This window comes from Lissotriton vulgaris, chromosome 8 (assembly GCF_964263255.1).
Source record: "Lissotriton vulgaris chromosome 8, aLisVul1.2, whole genome shotgun sequence".
Taxonomy (NCBI): domain Eukaryota; kingdom Metazoa; phylum Chordata; class Amphibia; order Caudata; family Salamandridae; genus Lissotriton; species Lissotriton vulgaris.
The window spans coordinates 1,500,751,256-1,500,776,788 of record NC_141696.1 but is presented as its reverse complement, the minus strand read 5'-3'; the positions used below and the strand labels follow the sequence as shown (position 1 = coordinate 1,500,776,788).

The following is a 25,533-nucleotide window of genomic DNA, read 5'->3' as shown; positions in this document are numbered from 1 at the left end:
GGAGATGTTGGCCAAAACTAGAGGAGTGAAGTGGTACTCCACCATTGACCTTACATCGGCCTACCACCAGATAGCACTGCACCCGGACAGCAAGAGCCTAACGTCGTTCATCACCCCGTTTGGGTGCTACCGATTCTGTCGCATGCCGTTCGGTCTGGCCTCGGCGGCAGCAGTCTTTCAAAAGATGATGCACCAACTATTCAGAGACTGCGAGGGCGTCCAGTATTTCCAGGACGACATTCTAGTGATGGGGAGTGATAGGAGGGATCATGACCGGAAACTAGAAAAAGTGCTACAAACACTGGAAGTCAAAGGCCTCACGGCAGAATGGTCAAAATGTCGGTTGGGACTGCAATCGGTGACATACTTAGGCCATGAAATTGGACAACAAGGGATCACACCAAAGGCAGAGAACGTGAAGGCCATCGCTGAGGCACCGCCCCCCAAGAACAAGGAAGAAGTCAGGTCGTTCCTGGGAATGGCGGAGTACTATAGTAAGTTCGTGGTACACTTTGCTTCAAAGACCTACAACATGAGGTTGCTGACCAGAGAGAGCACGGCGTTTCAGTGGACACCGGAAGTCCAAGCAGAGTTTGAAGTCATCAAAAAGGAGATCTCGGGAGCAATACCGCTCAAGGGGTACGATCCACAAGGCACTACGGTGCTCATCACCGACGCCAGTGACAAAGGGCTAGGCGCTGTACTTATGCAAGACCGAGGAAGAGGGGACATGGAGACAATCAGCTTCGCATCCCAGGCATTGACGGAGACCGAAAGCAAGTACAGCGTCATCGAGAAGGAGATGCTAGCGGTAGTGTGGGCCATGACGAGGTTCCGGCAATTCCTATGGGGTACCCGATTCCTGCTCAAGACGGACCACAAGCCGTTGGTGAAGGTACTAACATCGTGCGGACATGCCAGCGCTACGCCCAGGATATCAAAAATGTCCTTAAAGTTGTTAGAATTCAGATATGATGTAGAGTACATCCCCGGAAACAAGAACCGAGTTGCAGACTACTTGAGTAGAGCAGCGGCCATGGAGCCCGGAGAGGAAGACCCAGCAGACAGAGGAGAGATGGTAGCTCTCATAGAAGACCAAGAGAAGATAATCAGCCTACAAGAATGGACTGAAGCATATGAAGAAGATACCGACATCAAGGATGTAAAGGCGCACATCATACAAGGTTGGCCAGAAAAGAGAAAGGTGAAGACGAACCTTAAGCCATTTTACGAAGTAAAGGAGGAACTGTCAGTAGGAGACAAGGGTATATTCATCTACAGAGGAGACAAGGTGATTCCCCCAAGGAATCTCATCAACAAGTTGCTGGACTTACTACATGAGGGCCATCTTGGCATAGGAAAGCTCAAGGCCAGATCGAAACAAAATTACTGGTGGCCAGGTATGGACGTAAGAGCAGAGAGGCATGTCAGAGAGTGTCCCCAATGCCAAGGGGCCGACAAAACATTGAGACCACTACGTCCAGCTCTTGGAAAGTTCGACAATCCCTCCAATCCATGGGAAGAGTTATCCATAGACATTTTAGGACCTGTGCTTGATGACCAGAGCACACAGAGATATGTGTGTGTCCTCATAGACCGTTACTCCAAATGGCCAGAGATAAAAGTGAGTGAATCCATGGACACTGAGAACATCTTAGAGTTTCTTTCCGAAACGTTCACCAGAGAAGGAATTCCCAAGTCCATCTTAAGCGACAATGGACCACAGTTCACGTCGGAAAGATGGAAAGAATTCATGGAGAGAAATGGCATCTCCATCAGACACACGGCCATTTACCACCCAGCGGGAAACGGCCTAGTTGAACGATTTAACAGAGTAGTGATGGGAGCCATACAAGCGGCCATCTCCAGCAATAAAGACTGGAAGAAAGCGCTGGAGAACATGGTGTGGGCCTACAGAATAACCCCCACAGGCACGGGTTACAGCCCGTTTCAAATATTGAGAGGACGTGAACCCTTCACGCATGACAACAGGATCTGGAAGGAGAAGGTGGTAACCAGTGAGTGGTCTCCTGCCGTAGTAAGGGCCAACCTGGAAAGAGCACAAGCCATCTACACCAATAACTACAACAAACGGAGGAATGTGAAGGACACTCACTTAGAAAGGGGAGAGTGGGTGAGAGTAAAGCTAGCCACCCTACAAAGGAAAGGGGATAGCAAGTATAGCAAGCCGATGCAAGTCAAGGAAGTATACGATCGAGCGGCTCTGCTCAGCGATGGAAACGTGTGGTCGCAGGACCGCATGGCCCGGTGCAACAAGATATTGAGATGGGGACGATGGTCCTTGGAAGGCGAAGACATGGACGACGTGAATGTGGAGAGTAGGTTCAGCGGAAGTGAGCAAGGGGATGGAGCAAGTGCAGTGGAGGTGCAAGAAGGTGAAGAAGGGAGCGAGACTCCGGGAGCGGAGATGGACATGCCGGGAGGAAATATGAACAGTGAGGGAGCGGTGAGCGAAGGAACGGAAGATACGGAGACACAGGGTCAAGGGACTCGAGAGAACACTGGTAAGGTGACCAGGAGTGGAAGGCAAGTCGTAAGGCCTTCCAGGTTTCGAGACGTTGAACTAGACAGCGAACTGTAAGTGACTGAACTTGGTATTGGTAAAAGGGGGAGATATGTAGCATTCTAGTTTATTTACGTCACGTCGACGTGACGTAGGGCGGCAATGTTGGCGCCGTGTGCGCGCGCAGGCATTAGCGCGCCGAGCATTGAACAGAGCAGAGCGCCGGCCGGCGCTCCTCAGAGAATTATATTCTTATATTTAATAAATAAGAATAGCACTTCAACCACTGGCTACGAGTCATCATTGAACTACATTACAAAAACCCCTGAATCTGAGACCTAGCTGCCACAACGTACAGGCAGCACCCCCACAAGTATGTAGCCTTCTCACACCTCCCCTTCCCTCAAAACCCCTAAATCTGAGGCCTAGCTGCCACGACGCACAGCCTCCTGGCAGCACCCCATATAAGGGCACTAGGTTAGTGCCCTTCCATTTCGGTGCTTTACAGTACTTTTAAGATCTTAGAAATTACACCCCTTTAAGCAACGAGAAACTCTGATATTCATATGCTCCTTGTCTTTATTGCTTCATTTTGCTCACGAGAAAGTGTCACTCAGTTGTTGAATGTCATTAATAATTACACTGAAATTATGAAAAGGGTCACACACAAGCAATCTGAAACCTTGACAGCTATGCTCTAGAAGAGGGGCAGATGGTCCTGTGCCCCAGATCTATTTATCCTCCTACCCCCTTGTGCCCCACCACCAGACCTGCTGAATGTAAGAGGAGACAACACAGAAAAACAAACCAACGCTGCTTCTTGCCACACACATTAATTAATTCATCCAACTACCTTTCACTTAGAAGAACTGCTGTTTATCTAAAATATTTACATCTGACTGTCTGTAAGTATATAGGTATACAGCAGAAAATATAGACTGTAGATTTATACACATGCATATAAAGTGAGATTCAAACATACTAAGTGCCACCGGTTTTATCTGTGGCCCAGTGCATGCCCCCTTAAGATTCGCCTCTAGAGGGCGCTGCGATCCGTGCAGTGCACACAGGCGGAGCCCTGTGGCCACGCCTCCTGCTCGCGCGCTTACCTCAGACGCCTGCTGCAGCGCGAGGCACTCGTCCAGGAAGGCCAGCGAGCGGTCCACGGACTTCTTGACCCGCTTCTTGGAGTTGCCCCCGGGCACCAGCTCTCCGTCCGACAAGCACTGGAACCAGTCGGCCTGCAGGGCCTGCTGAATGCTCATGAACTTCGGCGCGGACAGCTCCAGGCGCCCCCCTCCTCCCCAGACGGACACCGTCTGTCAGGGGGAAGCGGGAAAAACACAAGGCTGGCGTCAGCGAAGGATGCAAACCCTTCTAACGGGGTAAACAGCAGGCCTCAAAGCGCTAGGTCTGTAGGGGAGCAGCGCCACTCATCTGCGCAAGCACTTATAGCTGCTTCCAAGACATCTAAAGAATAACTTTTATTCCTTAGATGCCTCGGAAGGAGCTGACAAACAGGGTACATCAAAGCGGGGGGGTGGGGGGCAATGGCTCACACATGGAGGAGAGAGAGAGACTGAGAGACATGGGGAGCGTTTACCACATTTACTGCGCAATCTTGCCACATCATCTAAACAAAGGTGATAGTATTACCCAACTCTATGGTACTCCTTTTATCCACGTTGAAAGGATGTCAGTCTGGATTTGACTCGATATGCAATCAACCTTGCGAACCTCATGTTCTATACAATTGTCAGCAGTGGATGCATTAATCCACTGAGCTGAATGATATTAAATGTCACCAGCGCAGAGAGAATGGCGACAGCCACCTGATAGTGTCATACTTGTAGCTCACCCAAGATGCCTTACTCAGAAATGTCCCCATTGCCCCCGGTACAGCACAGTGCATTATTTAGGGAGGCGGGACAGATTAGGGATTGCTATAAGAAGACACCAGGGCTTGCTATAGGGTGACAGAGCTTGCTAGAGGAACACATAAGGAGTTGCTATTGGGACAGAATTTGCGGTAGGGACACATATGGACCATGTGGACAAAGTAGGACTTGCTAAAGGAACCCCGTATGTCCTGATATAGGGGTACCTCAGGCCTCTAGGGTCAGAGTATGCTGTAAAAAAAAAAAAAAAAAAAAGAGCAGGACTTTTACACATATTTATTTATTTATCCTTTTATAGAGCGCATGGTTACACCGCCGGTGTGTCCCGCGCTAGTAGCCGGAAATTAGCAGACAGTAAGGGTTGAGAGTCAGGCAGATTCGTAGGCCTGTAACAGGAGGTCTTGGGAGAATATATTGACTAACTAGTGGGAAAAAGCCATGTCTTCAACTTTCTACGGAAGGTTGTTTCACCAGGTTCTGTTCTTATTTCAGCTGGCAGTGTATTCCAGTGTTTAGCTGCCAGGAATCTAAAGGATCGGCCACCCATCTTAGCCTTTCTGATTCTTGGAATCCTTACTAGCACTTTACCTTAGGATCTGCTGGGTGTGTAAGCTGCTATCATTGAAGGTATTGTGGCCCTCCCTTTGCCAGAATACGGTAGCCGTGGTACATTGTCTTGAACAGTATTCTCTTTTCGACTGGTAGTCAATCCACTTTATTTGATTAAATAAAATCATAAAAATACAAAGCACAATATACAAAAACCACTATCATCTTATCAATACATATGAGCGATAATAAAAAGAAAAATCAGTAACATCAACTATATGGTTCATCAGTGTTAAAACGTAATGTGTCAAATTTAATAAAATTTCCTTAAGATACAAAAATAGGGGATTTATACATGGTTTATCAAAGTTTTCCTTTTCCTGAGACGAACAGCAGCAACAAGAAAACTGGCAATATTAAAAATGTCCCAGGTACTACTAAACATCTGGAGATAAAGCAGCGCTGGTCTAACTGTAAAAAGTCTTTGTCCTTCAATAGAAGGACTAAAAACTTTCAGCGAATTTAATTATAATAATGGCAAACAAAGTGCCATGTGTCCTGTGGGGAATGATTATCACACTGGCATGGGGCTGCATCCTCTGGTTTACACCACCCCGGCAAATCACCAAGCGTGAAATGTATCAAATTAAAACGAAACCTGGTCAGGAGCCAGCGGTGGAAAGGCTTAGTCATAATTCTCAGATAGGGCTCAATTAATAAGGAGGATTTTGTCAAAAAATGGGCCCTAACCTGAGGTTTCTGTAGCTCCTACTCCTCACGATCCAGCGCCACTAAATTCAAGAACTGAGATTTAACCCATTTCACATCATCTATTTTTATCCCCTCTGGAGTATTAAAAAGTTCAGGACGCCCCAGTTTGGCAAACATAACTTTAACGTAAAACAGCCATGGGATGCTACTGGCTTTATCCAGCCTGACACAATCCCGCAGAATCTGGTGATTCAGTGTTATATCTGCGTTGAGCCAGGTTTTAAGCCAACAGATCAACGGTGCTAGACTCACAAATCGGAAACATACCCCATCCCCAGTTCCTGATGGATAGCAAAAGTTGAGGATGATTGTGGTACAGAGAGGAGGCCACGTAAAAATCGATTTTCTGCTATCTGTATCCCTTCCTGCTGTTTATAACCCCAGATAGATGAGCCGTACATAGCAATAGTCAGACACTTGGATCTATAAATGTTAATCATGGCCTCAAACGGCCTAGCCCCCAGTCGCTGTTTAAACCCTAATAAAGCTGAGGTAGATCGGACTACTGCATTTTTTTAAACTTTCTGTTGGGGAACCCATGAGCATCTTTCATCAAAAGTGCAATCTGGCTGGGGCTTTTGATATTGATGTTCTTTTTGGCAGATTCAGCACTAGGCGAGCTGCTGCGTTTTGTATCGATTACAGCTTCATTATTCTTTTTAAAGATGCGCCTAGATATAGAACATTTCCGTATTCAATCTGAGAGGTGACCACGGCATGTACTGTAGTTTTCCTGGTGTTGACAGGTAATAGGTCGAGGACCTTCCTCAGGACCTTTAGTGTCCAAAAGCATTTAACTGTGACTTTCCGGATTTGACTCCCAAAAGTCAGGTTGGAGTCGAGCCAGACTCCAAGATTTTTGATTTCTGTTTTAGGAATTGGAAGTTGGCCAAGTGTCAAAGGCCACCATGCTGACTACCAGATAGATGGAGCTTTTCCCACTAGCCACACCTCCATTTTGCTGCCATTACGTTTCAGGCAATGATTAGACATGCTGTTACCTCCTCCATACACAGTAAGGCTTGCTATAGGGTCACAGTAGGACATGATACTGGGACACAAGACAGCTTACTATGGGGTAGAGTAAGTATTGTTACTCTGATATATGTTGGTACTCTGATAGTAGACTTGTAGTAGAGACAGAGTTGAGCTTGCAACAGGGTAGGGGTATGCACTGCTGCAGGGCCAGAGGTTACAATGGGGACAGGGTGCAGCTTTCTATTGGGTCACTGTAAAGTTTGCTACTAGTAGGTTGCAGCTTGCCAATGGAATACAAGAAGGCTTGCTAAAATGTCACAATAAAGTGCGCCATAGGGGCAGAGTACAGCTTGCTAGAAGGACAGTGTTTCTTGCAAAAGAGACAGAGTAAGGCTATCCACAGAGGCAGAGTAGTGCACGCCACAGGAAGAGAGCATGGCTTGCAATAAGGACAGTGCTGCTTGTGATAGAGACTGAGTAAGGGACAGAGTAGTGCTTGCCACAGGAACAACAAAATACACACAGTTAATGGACGGAATGCAGAGCAAATTAAACATTCACCCCCAGTCAATAGATCTGGGTTAAATCCATTGTTCTATTGCTCACCATGCCATCTCAGTTTAGACCCAGCCATATGCAAATCAGTCTAGACCCTGTGCCTCATGGGAACAGTCCAGGGCTAACTGCCAGGCAAGGTCCTCCCTGGACCTGAAACAAGCATCCTGGAACTTGTTTTCGGGGCTCACCCCTCATCAGCCAGATTAGCTTGAATCCAGTGACACAGTGAGCCCAGGACTTACGTCAGGCATACCCGGCGCACTTGCGGTGAGAAAGCAAAAGACGCACAGATGATGGACGGAATGCAGAGCAAATCAAACATTTACCCCTAGTCAATAGGTCTGTGTTTAATCCATTGTTCTTTTGCTCACTATGCCACCCCAGGCTCAGAGCACGGCTTGCAATAAGGACAGTGTTGCTTGCGAATGAGAGACTAAGGGACAGATTAGGGCTTGTCACAGGAGCAGAGTATGGCTGGCTATAAGGACAATGTTGCTGGTCATGAAGCCAGAGAAAGGCTCGTCATATAGACAGCGTAGTGCTTCCCACAAGAAGAGACCATGGCTTGCAATAAGGACAGTGTTGCTTACGACAGAGGTGAAGCAACAATTGTTATAGAGATAGAGCAGGGGTTTCTATTTTGAATGTCGAGATCTAAGTACCGGATACAGTGTTTTACCGGATCCTCACCCTGCCAAGTGAAAACACAATACTACCACGTGAACCAGAACCATCTCAAAAGCCTATCTTCCATTTTACTTTCAAAGATGATTATTACAAAGAGGAATCTAAACACCGCCTCATAATATCACAAAAGGCTTCCCAGTAAATGTCTGTCGAGCTTTAAGTCTAGCGAATATTGATTCATCAATCTGGGGAGCAGAGTCAGAAGCTCTTTCCTTAGCGAAAGGGTCCCACAGGTTGAAGCGCAGAGTTCACGCACTCCCTTATCGCCCCACTCCCACTGTCACTGTCCTACTTACCTTGTTGGTGTTGTAGCCGGTCGGGACAGCGGTGACGGGGTCATGCAGGGAACAGTAGAGGACGGCGTCGGTCATACCTGCCCAATCAGGAGACAGAAAGAGGGTTTTAATGCAAGAGTGAGAAAGAGGCTTAGAAGGAGGGCTTCATATATTCAGATCTCTTTCAAGCTCATTACAAATTATACATTTTCTCTAGCTGCTGTAGAAGCACCTCCTGACACATCTTCCAGCTGTATATGGCAGTACCTGGTCTTGGCTACCTTGCCGTGTGAGAGCAGAGAAGCCGTTTTAGCATCTGGATCGCACATGTACCCTCCTGCACATATTTTAGTGGATTCCCTCCGCTTTTCATGATAGCTTCCATGTGTTAAATAAGCTGACTGCAGGCAACGCGCTCTATAAACCTTTGAAATTGAATGATATTTTTATTTGAACTCATATGGGAACGTGTTTAGCCCACAGGGGCTTTATCAAGGTTTTATGGAAGTATACTAGTAGAAGCTGCATTTTATAGTCTTTAATGCAACTTCAGACACTGCTCCCATCACAAATGGTTTCTAAATGTAACAGTACAATGAGTTAGTTAGGGTCACTAAGTGCCTCCTGTCTTTGACTCTACTGTTTAACAAGAAACAGTGTGGAGCAGAGAGCAGTGCCACAAGTCAACCCCAGGAGATTAGTCTGAAAATGGGGGTCACAGCAGAAACATGGACATCCAAAACGGTAGCCATGTGCTTGTTCAAGCCTTCTGGGCTTTTGTAGTTAAGAAGATTGAAAAAATCAAATCAACTTAATAAAGGAAACCAGGTTTTTCCTTATCGACGGCGATGGAATCGATAGTAGAAAAAAAAAAGATTTGACATATATTCAATATTTTACCTTCTTTCAGTGTAAATCCCATATTAGAAATGAGCAGCAATTACAAGCGTTTAACGTGGACCTAAAATGTGTACATCTAAAAAAGAACTGCAGCCATTACAGGATTTCTTTCACACAGCACCAACTCCTAGACATACACTCGCCATGTGTGAAAATACTATCCCTTCGAATCAAGACAGGTCGGCCATCGGTTTCATTAGCAGGTGGGTATGGAACACATATAGAGACACACTGCGTTATTTATAGTCAAGCACTAGACGCTACATTTAATGAGTTTTTATATATAAAAAATAACTCAATTTGGAAGCAGATTACATACAGAACGGTGGAAGCAGCTCTAGTATTGATTTAGAAAGCTGAAAATAAGGTAATTAGTTACCGCGCAGTGCTAATTACAAATCACTTCAATATGAATTCACATCAATTTGCAAATCAGTAATTGAGCTTTCAGTGATGCCGTTTATAAGCTTAATTTTAAATATAATGTATTCAAGCGATGAACTTTCCTTTTCCACATAAAATGTGAAATGTACTGCAAACCATAACCGATAATGTTTATGCTTCTCCGACTGATTTTGTGCATCTAGGACTTTACAACTGGCTATTTATGGCAGCTCCATTCTGCTTCGGACCCTCACCCCTCCCCAGTATCCTCCACTTCTGATGCAGTTTGATTCAACACATGATCAATGTGTGCGGTACAAACATCTTTTGGTCTCTTCTGAGGACCAAATGTTTATCCCCCTTCATGCACTGGTACGTTTAAGTGCTATTCACAACAGCATGGAAGGGGTAAGCCCACTTCAGCCACTGGCTCTCTTCACTGTCAGTGAATAATAGTTTGCGTACATGCACCTAAAGAGTAGTTCACTTCAGTGCCAAGACTGGTGTGGTGGTACAGTCTTTGTTTCATTACATGTTATCTGCAGTGGGTAATTTTTTGCTTATTTCTGACTTTTTTTTGCAAACATATACACACAAAGTTAAGACAGCAGCTTGCTTTTTAAAAATTACTTTAAAACTTTAAATGCCTATTGAATTTGTCTGGAAAAAGTAAAAATCTCACGTCAATATTTGCTTACTTTTTTGCGATAACAAAAAGGACAACAAATTCCGTGGATCAATTATTTCGCCAATACAAAGAATTTAATATAAGAAGTTAATCTTACTGTTCGTAATCAGTATAGTTCAGCATCAACTCTCTATTAAGAAAACTCCAACATGTATTTCATTTAGCATGTAATTGTAAATCCCTTCAGCTTTTTCAGGGCAGTAAACCAGACATGGATGAATTTTTTAAAAGTGGCATTCAGATGGAAAACCATAAAAGTGTGCAGCTCTTTGTGTTCACTTCTGTGGTTTAGCCCGCTCTTTTCAAGTGTTCAATCGGTATACATTCATTTGAAATAAATAAAAACCTCGCCCTCACAGATCGATATGGTCTGGAGTCACTCTGGGCATATAACGTCTGATAGTACGGCAAGAGCGAAGCGATGATCTTCGCAATGAAGACCTCGGCTTGGAACTCCACCTGGTGGCTACCAGTCCCCACCGCCCATGCCAGGAACCTACGAATCATCCTCTATGACAAACTCGATATATCAGCCTAGGTTCACTTGGCGACTTCCACCTGCTTCCCCATCATGAGCCAGCTACAAAAGATCTTCAAGTGGCTCCCAGAAAACCCATATGAAAACAGTAACACAGACCCTAATTACCAGCAGCCTCTACTACGGCAACACTCTACGCAGGGTTTACTAAATAACCCCTGAACAGGCTCCAAACCGTCCCATACAAAGCAGCAAGACTCGCCCTCAACCTACCTCGCCACACCCTGATCTGAAAGCACTGGACTGGCTCCCCATACACAAGTACACTCAATTCAAACTACTCACACACACATACAAAGCATTACACAACATAGGCCCGCCGACTTGAATAGCCCCAGCAGCCACCTCCGATCCCCAGGACTCTCACTAGCACAGGTACCGCGCATACACTAGAACGGAATTGGAAGCAGGTTTCCTCTCACATCTGCAATCACAGAAGTCCCACCCGGAAGAACAGGAGAAAGGAATATGCTCAGTCATCTTTCCCAAGAGCAGGGGGGGGGCGGGGGGGGGGAGGGGGGGATTCGGACGGATCATAGAGTTACAACTTTTCAACATGTGGAACCTAAAGATTCCATTCAAGATGGAGACACCTCAAATAATAATTCTGTTGATTCCAGAAGGGGTGTTCAGGGTTACCCTGGATCTCCTGGGTGCATATTTTCACATTCCCAACTCGGTAGGGAATCAGAATTTCCAAGAACCAGTCTCTGAGAAATTAAACATTCCAAGACTAAAAAGAGGACATGCGAGGAAAAACAACAGAGTACACTATAACGTCCTCTTAATATATTTCACAAAAATATCATGTATCCGGAAGTGAAGATTCAGAATCAATGGGAGTGTTCGTAATTAGGAAGCAGGACCCTAACCCGCCGATGGTAGCATGCTTCAAACTGGTGCACTCTACTCACTCATGGCTTCTGATAGCCCAGAGGGCTCACCCAACAAGGGAGCTCTTGTTCGTAAATGTCGGAGTAGAGATCCTCTGAGATCAACATTTATCTAGCGTGTACTTTTAGCAATTCACTGTACCAATGATAAAATAAAAAATTACAAAATGATGCAGGGATTGTTCACATTCCCACATCTTTACGGTAAACATGCTTTGGCCATCAGGAAAGACCTAATGGGTCAAATTTCCATGACACTAAATGTTGTATATAGCAAGTGCTGTAGAAGAGTAAACACATTAAAAATACTAGGAATATATTTTGTGTAATACATGTAATTGCAAGCCAGCGTGTATCAGGCGCTTCCTAAAAATACAACAGCAGAGGAACACAGTAATATGACAATAGCCCAAAAACCAGAAAAGTACAAAATATCAAACAATAGGGTCATGCACCCTACCACACCAATGTGATGGAATGCTAATCACACCTTTAAAACACACACACATTGTCTTTGCTAGGTGAAAGGGTAATCTTTTAATTCCTGTCTTACACTAAATGTAGGAGATAAAGTATTCTCTTTACTGTCACACACCAGAAATAGGAAAAAAGTAGATCACAGTTTAGGTCAGGAGACACAGTAAGGAATTGTGCTTATGGTATCCACAAAAATGCCCTTCGCTTAATACTCCAAGGCTAGGACCTTGAGTCTGAACCAGAGTGCTGCTCTGCCTCCTTTGAGCTATACAAGCAAGCATCTCCTCCACCGTTACATTGTTGGTAAAACACCAGGAGGCAAACTGGTGTGCCTCAAAATCTGTATATCCTATCAACCATAGCATTTCTTCTATTCTTCAATGTCTTTATAATGGGTTTGAGGAGAATCTGGCAGTGTCGGCTCAATGAGCTGCAGCCATTGCATCTAGAGTATCTTGTGTGGCGGTGGAGGGTAGAAATTCTAGGTTTGACAATGCATAAAGATTCCTCTATTTCTAGAACTTTAGGGGTGTGGTATTGGGTTCTCAAGGCCTACATGCTCCGCAGAAATACCCACTTACACCAAAAGAACTGTTGGCACGGAAACTGAAAAGTACAAAAGACAAGTTTATTAAGACCCCATGGGGTGGTGGTACATTCCTACAGCACCCTTCGGCAATGCAAGAAGTATCACACCGAACGTTGGTGCGAGTCCTTCTTTTATACAATTTACAGGTAATAAAAGGTAGGCGGTACAAGGTTACAGAGTTTAGGTACATATATGGTCATTTTTGGAACACAGCCAACTCATGGGAGGGGTTACAACTCCACTGGTCAGTTTTGGCGGAACATTCCTGAGGGGTGACTGGTCAGCGGGAACTGCTCATGTACAGGCTTGACCGTTACTAAAAATAGCCTGTTGCTGGGCAAACTCGAGTAGTCAGTAGCACGGACAAAGGACTAAAGGGCATGCTGACCACGAGGTAGCTCATTCTCTAAAATGGCCGCCGTAACATACAAAATGGCGTTTTTGAATAAGGCCAAGTTAAGGGAAATAACGTGTAGCAAAGCTAAGCGCTAACCCAGCCATTGTCAAATTACGACAGACGACCCTTTTAGCGTTTAGCTGGAGCTACCTCAGAGTGGACATAGTCGGGATACTCATCTTCGATATCAATTGACATAACTTGAGCTACTTCCTTATGAAGCATCAATTCTTTCTGGGCAAGAGCTCGTCTAGATGGAATACAGGCTGACAAACACATGGAACATAATGCAGGGCCACATTGTATGCATAAACACAAGAAGAACAATATCCCAACTATGATACATAAAATCGTCAGTAGCTTCCAGCCCCATGTACTAAGCATTGACCAGAACCACCCTGAAAGGGTCCATGTACCATTGTCCGGGTGTATTTCAGCAGCAATTTTGTGGAGTTTTGATATGGCATCATATACAGATGGCGAGTTGTCAGGCACGTACACACAGGAGCTACTTCCGATAATTCTACATGCTCCCCCTCGATCAGCTAGAACCACATCAAGAACCATTCGGTTCTGAAGCGTAACAATTCTGGATATTTGAAGTTCTTCCGTTATATTCCCCAATGCAAAGGCGGTATCATTAGCTACAGCCTCAACAACACGGGTCAGTCGTCGTATTTTCCGACTATTCAGAGCAGCCCCCACAAAGGAAAACAATCCCAAATTGAAATCTACATATTGTTGTAAGGCAGTATCGGTCTGGTCAATATCATCCAAAACTACAGCACGTCTAACTCTATTTAACACAAAATCGTGGTATAAAATATAATCATTATGGTACATTGGTGGGGCAATGAATACAGGGGGCAATACAAAAGAGATATAACATGTACCTAGCCATCCTAACGGGAGCTGATGGTAGCCTTTAGTACCACAAATGAAGTATGTATTTCGGGATGCCACAAATGATATGCCATTTGGACTGTCAAATGTAAGTGTAGTGTTACATTCACTTTTTCCAACCGGGATTGTACCTTTATTTCGTATACACAGATCCGCTTTAGTATCAATGACATTTATAACATGGGAACTGGACATATTGATGTTCCTTTGATTACTGTAAACCCGGGGTGCAGAGACATTATCGGGACGGTACTCCTCCCATTCGAACCGAGTACCTTCAGCTTGTGGATAGCCATCCCTGTCATGGTAACATATTTTATTTAAACGGAACAGCACCCCCCCTTTCGTTGGCCAGCGTAAAGTGAATAGAAGAGTATACCAGGCATTGCAGGAACCATTGTGGGAAAACGGGAGTGGGATGAGCGGTGTGCCCTCTTTCTTCTGATGCCCAGGCAACATCCCACACACCCAACAGTTAGAAGTGTTCGTCATATTAGGAGTATGATGCAAGATTTGAATAAAGCTATTGTTCAAGTAAGTCTGTCGGTGCCGTTCTTCATGATAGGGTAAAGTGAAGTGAAAATGTTCAGATGGAGCCGGGGTAGTCGGTAGCAAATGTTCTCGTACAGGCACCACAAGTTCTACTACCCAGGCTATCACTGCTATCACCACAATTGTCAGTACGAACAAGGCGGCACTAAGAATTCTCTTGTCTCGTGATGCAGAAGACGCCATAGTTCAAACAGTTCACAATGTCACAAATACACAACTAAAAAAAATAAAACGTAGGTGCTGAGCTCCGAGGTAGCCGTTGTTTTCTTCTCCAGGGTCAAGACGGGTGTCGCTACTCTTGGCAAAACTGATCCCCCCCCCTTGAGATTCCTGGCTTCCGTTTCACAAACCCCAGAGCGGTAACCAACCAGTCTCGCACAAAAAAAATCTTCTTCCTATCGCGGCCGCAGATTGTAGCGCTGTTGTCCAGAAACGGTGTGGTCCGGGAAGGCTCCCTCAGATTCGGGCGACGTCACAGCTGGGCTCTTTTCCTCGTCCAAGATGTCTCTGTAGTCGGACAGCACAGTAGGATTCAACAGGTCCGGAGAGACGCGACGGCAGTGAGTTGAATGCACCCACCGCTTTCTGTTGGTCACTCGCACAGCTGTTCGAGTCGCCAGTAGAACTTGCTCGGGGCCACGCCACCTCGGTTCCAAGCTGTTCGCTCTCTCAAACGACTTAATCATAACATAATCTCCAGGACGGAGATTATGAGCCTCTCCAATGGAATTGTCAGGGAGCGCTTCTCGAACCTGTTGGTGAATAGAAAGCAAATCATTTGTTAATCGTGCCAAATAATCGTTCATCATTATACAAGGCACATCATGTAACAATCGCGGCTTAGGAACTCCCCATATATTCATAGGCCGTCCAAACACCACTTCATATGGTGTGAGGCCAGTTCGAGAATGGGGCACTGATCTAAGAGAGAGTAATGCTAGCGGCAAGGCATCCGGCCACTTCAATGACGTGGACGCCACAATCTTAGCCAGTTTCAATTTCAACGTAGCATTGTACCGCTCGACAAGACCTGCTGACTGAGGGTGGAACATAGCAAGAAACTTTTGCTGGATCCCCAATCCCTTTAGCACATACTCCACAATTTTCCCGACAAAATGAGGACCATTATCGCTCCACAAAAATTTGCAAACTCCAAATCGAGGAAAGTACTCTTTGAGCAGAACCTTAGCTGTTGTCAAAGCTGTATTATCTTTCGTGGGGAAGGCCTCAACCCATTTGCTAAAAGCGCACACCACCACTAGGACATACTTAAGGTTATTGCAACGCTCAAGTTGGATGTAATCCATTTGCAGTACCTCGAATGGTGCAGAAGGTGGAACGAACCCTCCTTTCGGAGTATGCGTCCCTTTTGCAGGATTGGGCTGTAAACATATTAAACAGGTCTGCACTACTCTCTTTGCAGTATTGGCAATCTCAGGATGCTCCCAAACTCGTGTTAACAATCGAGTGATTGCAAGAGCCCCCACATGTGCCAACCCATGTGTCATCTGGACCATTACTTGCAAGTAAGCTGCAGGCAATTTCCATCTCTCCATATCCTTGCTCCTCCAACAACCCTCGTCATCCAGTACCCCTTTTTCTGCCCATGCTACAAGTTCTGCTTCAGTCGCTGATTTTTGGATGTCTAGCATCTCTGCTCTAGCATCATGCCATCGCTCGGCCTGCGACTTCGCTACATACATGGGGGAGTCATTTCGGGACATAGCTGTTTGTCTTGCTATACTGTCTGCAAAGGCATTGCCTTGTCCCACTTTGTCAGTGACCTTTTTATGTGCACTACATTTAATTATCGCTACTTTCTTTGGGCAAAGCAACGCGTTTAGGAGATCACGCACTAGTTCTCCGTGCATAATGTGTACTCCATGAGAGGTCAAAAACCCACGCTCTCTCCAGAGTAAACCGAAGTCATGCACTACTCCGAAGGCGTACCGGCTGTCTGTGTAGATATTCACACATAGGCCAGCACTCAGTTCGCAGGCTCTTGTCAAGGCTATCAGCTCCGCTGCTTGGGCTGATTTCTGGGGTATTCTTGCTGTTTCTACCACTGTCTTAAGTGTCGTGATCGCATATGCTGCAGAGGTCGTGCCATCTGGCAGCCTCAAACACGATCCATCAACCCACAGTTCCCCATCCACATCTGGAAGTGGCATATCCTGTAAGTCGACACGACCCTTTGTTTGTTCCTCAGTCAGGAAAACACAATCATGATGTTTTTCTTCCTGGCCCTCTTCAACCGGATAAGGCAATAAAGTGGCAGGGTTCAGGGTAGCACATCTTTTCAGTGTAATGTGTGGCGCCAGGAGTGTGAGCTCATATCCTGTTAAACGTGCGCTCGTAAGATATTGAGTCATTGTTTGATTTAACAGGGCATCTACTGCATGGGGAACTAGCACCAACAATTTGTGCGACAAAACTATTCCCTCACTCTGTCGTATAGCTACCGCTGTTGCTGCAACTGCTTGAAAGCACCCAGGTAACCCTCGTGCTACAGGATCAAGAATGGCTGAGAAGTACGCGCATGGCCTCTGCTTATCCCCATGCGCTTGCACTAACACTGATAACGTGCACCCATCTTTCTCGTGCACGTACAATGTGAAAATCTTTGTGTAATCTGGTGTACCTAACACGGGTGCAGAGCAAAGGGCCTGTCTCAATTGTTCAAAAGCATTCTGACATTCATCTGTCCATTCAAGGGGCATTGGTGTAGTTTTGGACAGTAACGCTAACAAAGGTTTGATAATGTGCGAAAACCCCATAATCCACTGTCTACAAAAGGACGTTAATCCTATGAAGGCGCGTACATCTCTCTGAGTGCGGGGGACTGGTGTGTCTAAAATCGCTTGAATTCGATCTGATGTTAATGCACGCCCCTCCTTAGTCAAAAGATGACCGAGGTAGGTCACCTTGGGTCTACAGTATTGCAGCTTTTTCTTAGAGACTTTATGGTTGTTCTGAGCCAAAAAGGAAAGCAAAGCAAGCGTACTCTCCTCACATTGTGCATAAGTGTCTGCAGCCAACAGGAGGTCATCAACATACTGTATAAGGGCTACTCCGGATTGCAATTCAAAAGAGTCAAGCTGTCGTTTCAAAGCCTGGCTATAGATGCTAGGACTCTCAGTATAACCCTAAGGAACACGACAAAATCTATACGATTTATTATTTAACGTGAATCCAAATAGGTATCTGCTATCGGGATGAATGGGAATGGAAAATAATGCGTTTTTAAGATCAATGACAGAAAAGGTCGTTGCTGTTGGAGGGACCAATGTAAGCAATGTCGTGATATCAGACACCACCGGGTACTGGGGGATGACAATTTTGTTAATTTCTCTCAAATCAATAATAAATCGATAGACCTTGTCGTCAGTGTCTTTCTTAAGGATCGGAAGAATAGGGCTGTTACAGACATTGTAAGGAACTTCCTCTACTACTCCTGCAATGATCAAATCCTGAACAATGTGCGTCAGAGCAATTTCACCTTCCCTAGAGATCTTATACTGTGGTACACGTGGCAAAAATACTCCGTCCTTGACAGTAATTCGAATAGGTGGAATAAGCATCTGTCCCACATCCGTATCTGAGGTCGCCCACAACGTGCGCGGGAGAGAGGCTAATGCTTCAATCTCCTTCATTGTACAAAATCTGTCTGAATCTGGGTAATTGTCATTCAAAATAACCCGCACTCCTTCAGGAGCGCAGCGAATCGTTGCTCGAAAGTATTTGAGCAAATCAATGCCCATAATGTTATCTGGAGTGTGAGGCGACAACAAAAATGGACAAAAACTGAAAAATTTGTCAATGCAAAGTGCAAGAGGTTGTGATAGTGGGCTAGGAGAGGGTGTGCCATCAAACCCTATACATGTTATCGTTTCGCCAGACAGGGGAGCCCTTGGAACCAAGTTTTTGGACAAAGCACTACGAGTAGCTCCTGTGTCAACTAAAAACTGATCAGTAGAACCCAAAATGCCCGCTGATACATATGGACCTCTTTGATCTACTGGCACTTCAACTGATTCCGTACCCCATCCTACGCAGTCCTATGCATGCACATAATCCTGATGCTCCACATTCTCACCCTCCGATATCCGATATTGATTTCGTCTATCAAAAGTATTTCGTTCATCCTGACCACGGCCCCTCTCTTCAAACCTACCACAATCACTTCCGCCACCTCTCGCTCCTGAATAATTATTCCTCGACCTTCCACCTCCTCGACCACGCTGACTACGTTGCTCACGAAGCACCGGACAATCTTCAGCCCAATGCCCAAACTCTTTACAATATGCACATTGGTCCTCCGCAATGTCAGTACGACCGTACGACGCATTACCCCCTCCTCGCCTGCCTCTATCATTCCCTCTGGATTGCGCCCCGCGAACCTGCGCCAACATCACCTTTGTTTTCAATTCCTTCGTTTTCTTATCAACACTTTCTTTAGCCTCTAATTCCTGCCGCTCATAATACTGAGCCATAGTTAACAAAGACGCAGGGGTCGCCGTGGTCCAGGAACTTTCACTTGTTTTCAACCGCTTTGCAATCTCCGGTAGGAGATTAGCCACATACTTATCAACAAACAGATGCCTACCCGTATCATCTGTTAATGATTGACCACTGTAATCATAAAACGCTTCTTCAAAACGTGTAAAGAAATCTGATACCGATTCATCTGGCTTTTGTTTGCACGAAGCTAACATAGTCCAATCGATCTTTTTAGGGGGGACAAGCGTTTTTAGTTTGTTCAAAATAGCCGTTGGGAGGTCTAAAATTAAGTCACATGGTTTGCAGGCAGGTTCCCTGTCTAAGTCAGCCTGGCTTATCTCCTTCCAAGTGGCCCCAAACATCGTTCGATCATTAGTCTTACGAATCGACCTCCACATATCAGGCGGAAGGATTAATCCAAAGAAGAGATCTATATCAACAAGAGTCATAACAAGAGGAAATGGCCCCCTCCATCCCTACATAGAATGCGGCTGGATTTTTACGAAGATCAGGTAAAGCGTTTTTCAATGCCATAACATCTGCTCTATTCCAAGGCGTATACACCCAATTATATATAAAATACCCCTTTGCATTTGCCGATGTTTTATCCTCATCCGTACCGGCCCCTTTAGGGGGAACATACAGAGGTGCAGCTTCACGCATAGGCATAACATGCACTTTAGAATTCTTATCTGAACCCAGGATAGAACACTGTTTGGACTGCTCCGTCGAACCCGGCACGGGCTCCTTAGCTTTTTTCCCTTCTTCCCGCAACCTGGACGCCTCATCCCATAGCTGGAGCAGTTGTGTGAAAAGGTCATCGACATCTGCAAGAACAAATAAACCTTTATCCAAATTCTCACGATGGACCGACACAACCTTAGGTTCTAAGGTCTCTGAATGTTTACGAAATCGAGTAACAACTTCGTCTGCAAAAGTATTCAAAAAACACATCAATTCTCGTTCTGTCCATTTACTCCTTTCAGCTATAACTTCTGCCACAGTTATATGATTCAAATTTAATTTTCTAGCATAACTACGCAAATCCGCGGCTCTCTCCGCAGATAACCTGACACTTGATTTATCCTTCCCATCCGACTTATCCCGTTCATCATCACCAGAATCTTCGGTCAAAGCCGTAGGCTGAACATACGGAGGCGGAGATCGATCTAATAACGAAAAATCATCAATTTCATTATTAAGGACAGGATAAAGCGGTCGTCGAATAGGAAATTGACCGGTCGTTTGCAAATTACGTTCCCTCTCTTTCTTTTCCTGCGCCTCCTTTTCCTCAAGCTGTAAAGCCTTATCTCGAGCAGCCATGCGCTGCTCTTTGTCCGCCAAGGCAACTTCACGCTTCATACGTTCACACACCGCTTTCTCCCACATTCGCACACAATCAAACATATTCTGTCTAGACCTGCGCTGAAACAAACATTGCTCCACAAACTGAACCTTTCGCAAATCAAACGACCCATGTAGTGGCCATTGCAACTCGGGATCGGTTCTAGTGTATTTATGCCATAATTTACTGTACAGTATAGGGGGAAGGCCGAATTTCACATACATCTCACGATTAGGGGTTCCCTCTGGAGGAGCCGGCTGAGATTCCGCTAACCTAATTGCGGTACCATTTCCGAGACAGCACATCCCTCGGAGTGTGCTTAAAACAGGCATGTTCAAAAAGTACCAGGAAAGCGTGATACCATAAAAAATTGCACTTTCAGTACTTCACACAAATGTGCCGCTCAGAGTACAAACAAAATTAGAGAAACATCTCTAAATGCCTGCCTATGTGAAGTGCACTACACATATATATTCAAAGTTCACAAAGTCAAAATGTTAGCTAACTCAAATCATAGTCACAATCATAGAACTTCAGTAAGCGTCCGTAGACTACCTTACCGATCACAAATCTTACCCAATCTCAAATATCCAGATTCCAACTGCCAAGGTCTTTAATCGAATCAGCCAAACGGGCACTGTACAGCAACGCAGACGATCAGGATCTCAGTCGGAGACCGGCGCCACCTGGAAGGTCAGATCGAAAGGAAAGGAAGAAAACACCGTGGGTGCCAAGACTCGGGTCACTCAGTGGCAGCGTACGCGTCCATGGCGAGTTTCCAATCCTTCGTTACGACCTCTCCTTCGGGCATCCGAGTCGCCGATGAGTCCCTTTGTGGTCGCCAATTTGTGGTATTGGGTTCTCAAGGCCTACATGCTCCGCAGAAATACCCACTTACACCAAAAGAACTGTTGGCACGGAAACTGAAAAGTACAAAAGACAAGTTTATTAAGACCCCATGGGGTGGTGGTACATTCCTACAGCACCCTTCGGCAATGCAAGAAGTATCACACCGAACGTTGGTGCGAGTCCTTCTTTTATACAATTTACAGGTAATAAAAGGTAGGCGATACAAGGTTACAGAGTTTAGGTACATATATGGTCATTTTTGGAACACAGCCAACTCATGGGAGGGGTTACAACTCCACTGGTCAGTTTTGGCAGAACATTCCTGAGGGGTGATGGTCAGCGGGAACTGCGCATGTACAGGCTTGACCGTTACTAAAAATAGCCTGTTGCTGGGCAAACTCGAGTATTCAGTAGCACGGACAAAGGACTAAAGGGCATGCTGACCACGAGGTAGCTCATTCTCTAAAATGGCCGCCGTAACATACAAAATGGCGTTTTAGAATAAGGCCAAGTTAAGGGAAATAACGTGTAGCAAAGCTAAGCGCTAACCCAGCCATTGTCAAATTACGACAGGGGGACCTTCTCTTTTTCTTCAGGACTTGTCCCCAGTCCTAAAAACTCTTCAGGGGTTTCCTTTTGCTCCTCATAACTTTACTGCCTTAAAGCTTTCAATCACAAACGTGTTTTTTGGTAGCAGTTACGTCTGCCAGCAGTAATGGCGAGTTTAGTGTCTCATCATGGAAAATCCCTTTCCTGAGAATTCTGGACAATTGTATTATTTTGAGAGCAGATGCTGAAATTATTTCTAAGGTGGCATCAATAGCTCATAGTGATCAATAAACTATGCTTTCTGTGTTTCTCAATTCTCTTTCCTCCCAGAAAGAAAATTAGCTGCACTTATTAGATGTTGCAAGAGCAGTTTTTATTTTTGTTTTGTCAAATTCTAGAGCCTTAGGAATTCTGACTACCTTTTGGTTACCTTTAGATGTGAATCTTGGATTCTAGACCCCAGATCTGCAGGGATGGGGTTCCTAACCCATTGATGCAAGGACTTCGTTAAGTGCACCCGCACTGCATTAGGCAGTAGCATTTCTCTGCAGCCCTACGTAACCACTGAACATTTCTGCGAGGGTAGCATTTGTGTTTTCTGGGTTACTATCAGTCCCATTAAGAGCTCAGGGACACAGTGGTAATTCAAACTCAATGTCGTTCCTAGAATATCCCATTCAAACATAGCTCTAAGAATGACAATATATTTTAAAGTTTTTATTTCAAGTCTTATTCTGTTACTTAGCTCAGGAAAAATAACCACACCAAATATAATGAAAACAGCACTTCTGCTTAGTGCTAGCAGCGAGAATAAAAGAAACAGTTGTAACATGTTTAGAATGTTCCTACCACTGTAAAGCTACTTCTATGGTCTCCACTATGAGAGCATGGAATAGCCTTCATGCCTCTAGAGATTGTAGGGGACCTGCGCACTGCATACCTGTTCACAGCGGGGCACCTGTGTTTATTAGACTTCAGCTCAGAAGAGTGCACCCTCAGAAGGAAACCACACAACAGCTGGGCTCAACTCCTCATCACTGACCGACTCGATATTGTGGTAGTCTATTAGAGCTGGACCATGTGTGATAACCTGGTGCGGAGGCCTCTCCTCTTCAGTGGTCAATTCCAGGGGTTTATATAGGACACAGAGCATTGACTTTTAGCCTGCATTTCAAAACTAAGTGGGTATTTTCCAGAATGGGAGGTGCAACTGGTCTAAAACAGCTAGATGAAAATACATCAACTCAGTATACAGGTTTACCTTTCACATATACTGTTAAACCTTGAGATGCAGATATGGAGAAGTTTTTATCAGACTTTGCTTGCCTAATGTGATAACAAATCAATGTTTAGGTGAGAATGACAATTTCACAAGTTCTGCGAACGATAACAACATGCTGGATGTGCACCAAAGGCAGACGGGTTAACTTAAATATTTTTTAAATGGAGTCTGACTTGGGGGTCCACAACACTTTGGTGGTCCAGGACAAAGAACATAAAGCTTTCAAAGTCTTAATTGGCCTATTGATTTGGTCTTCTATTAATATATAGCCTATTCTTTATCGGACACTATCTATGTTTCCTGAAGTCATGCAAGGCAGATTTACCAGAGGTGTTACTGCTTCATGGGCAGAGGTTCAAAGTGTTGTGCTATCAGAAATATGTAGTGCAGCCACTTGGACTGCAACCCATACCTCTGTGAACCATTGCCATATGCAGGACCTGGGTTTGAAAGCTTTTTTTATGCTGCGAGTTCAGTTTTCTCTTAAGATCTTCAGTTACATATTAATTAATTAATAACGTGTATGCTTTACTTTCTAATAAAGTTTATGCTTAGCATTACTGGTGACTTTGTATAGTAATTAAGACCTTTACTAATATTGAAGACCACCATAGTTTTGCTTTTCCTCAAAAGTTTTGCCTGAAATGAGGGTGAGTGGCACCAGGATAATGTCCCAGTGTCTTGCCAGCAATCTACATTACTCATCCTGGTCACAGTTACTAGGAGCCTCCCACCCCCCCTGGACTGCTTGTCATATGCGGAGGTCCGCCCTCGTCACTGGTCTCTGCTCCACCCGTGCACCAGCCCCCCCCCCCAGCAGCTTTCAATACTCCACTGCCCACCCACTGCAATGGAAGCGCTCCTTGGTGGAGTGACACAACTGATGGCCAATCAGAGGAGTTATTGAAAGGCTCATCAACAAAGACTGATCAGAACTCCATCTTTTTGTACACTTTTTGTGTGGTCTAGGGATAGCTTCACTAGTATCTCCACTAAAACATTTACATAATAGATGCATGCATACAGGGTTTTGGGAAGCCCCCTCCATCCATTGGTTCGCTGTAGTGTAGGTAACATTTAGTTCTCCCCCACCACAGCAAACAGACTGCTGCAGAACTGAGGCACAGCATTTTGCCATGAGGACGTGCACTGCACCCAGAAAAGGAGTGCAGACCAGGGCTGACATGCATTGGCTGCTTTTTGTTTTTTATATTCTTTTGCATTTTTTGTGCAGTGCATAGGTCTGCAAAAGAAAACTGCAGCATTGCCAAGGCCAGACCTATTGGCTTTGCTAATGCTTGATTTTCTTGCTATGTGCTCTAGCAAACCGCTAAAGCCGTCTCTAGTCACAATAAGTATCAGTAACTCATCCAGAACACAAAAACACAAGTTCACAGGTAGACACTGATGAAAAGACTTGCCTATAAGCAAGATGACATGTTTTAAACTGTCTGCTTTTGTGACTTTATATGCCTAAAATCGAATAAAGCTTGTGTGATTGATCGATGTATTGATGACTTGCCTGCACATTGATAAACCATTTGCTTTGAACTAGAAGTTGTCCTATAACATCCTCCTCCTCCTCTCTATGTTCCCAGGTTTATGGTCTCAGTGGTTGTTGACCCCCACGAATGACACGTCAGATGCGCAGACAGCTCCCGCTGCTGACTCTGGGCAGCCAGAAGCGGCCACCCCACGGCGGTACACCCCTCTGTTCCCTTCACGCTTCAAGGCACTCGGCCTCAAAGAGGATACTTTGGGAGGTTTGTGGTGTGTGCCCTGCTGCATTGGTTATTGAGGCCACACAACAGGGGACGCTGGGAACTCTACAGCTGTGCGCCTGCAGGAAGCAACAGTAAAACACGAGTGGCAGCCGCCAGCAGCTGTCTGACCTCCGGCGGAGGCAGACGAGGGCCTCGGTTTATCCTCAGCCAGGGTCACAAGTCAGAAAAATGAACAAGCATTTGCAATGCATCCGTCTCGCCTCTGGAAACTTATATGTATGTAGCAATGCAGCATATTAGCCTGGGTGCTGAAACATCTACTATTCTATAATATGGAGTGAAAGTAAGCACCAAACACAAGGTATGGGAACACATGTATAGAAATATTGCCTTTCATCGGGGAATGGTATAGTCCAAAGCTCGGTTTTAATATAAAAGCAGGGCCTTCGGTGGTCATGTCTCTGAAAATACAAGATTTGAAAAAAAATATATTGTCTATTTGTGCCTTGGGGATAAGCCGGTCTGCTCACACCAAGCTACCAAGGGGGCGAGCAGGGGTTATCTAAAGTGTGTATCCGCCTTACCCTAACTAGAAGCAAGGTCCCTACTTGGACAAAGGTACCTACCTCGGCCAACTATAGATGCCCAGTTCTAACAGTGAGTGCTTAAACATGAACTGAGAAACACTCCTGCCCCGATGGCAATGCTATCAGTAAACTAACA

At 45.2% G+C, this 25,533-nt stretch overlaps 1 protein-coding gene across 7 annotated transcripts in view; it reads right to left on the bottom strand.

Moving 5' to 3' along the window:
- QTRT2 (queuine tRNA-ribosyltransferase accessory subunit 2) overlaps positions 1-25,533 on the bottom strand; it is a 222,788-nt gene that overhangs the window by 119,857 nt on the left and 77,398 nt on the right. For 6 of the 7 annotated variants that reach the window (XM_086935601.1, XM_086935596.1, XM_086935599.1 and 3 more), the window contains 2 exons: positions 8,262-8,338; positions 3,634-3,843 (listed from right to left, as the gene is read on the bottom strand). In XM_086935601.1, the coding sequence (XP_086791727.1) occupies positions 3,634-3,843; positions 8,262-8,338 (287 nt within the window). The remainder of the gene's footprint in view (positions 1-3,633; positions 3,844-8,261; positions 8,339-25,533) is intronic. The other variant, XM_086935602.1, reaches the window with a different exon arrangement.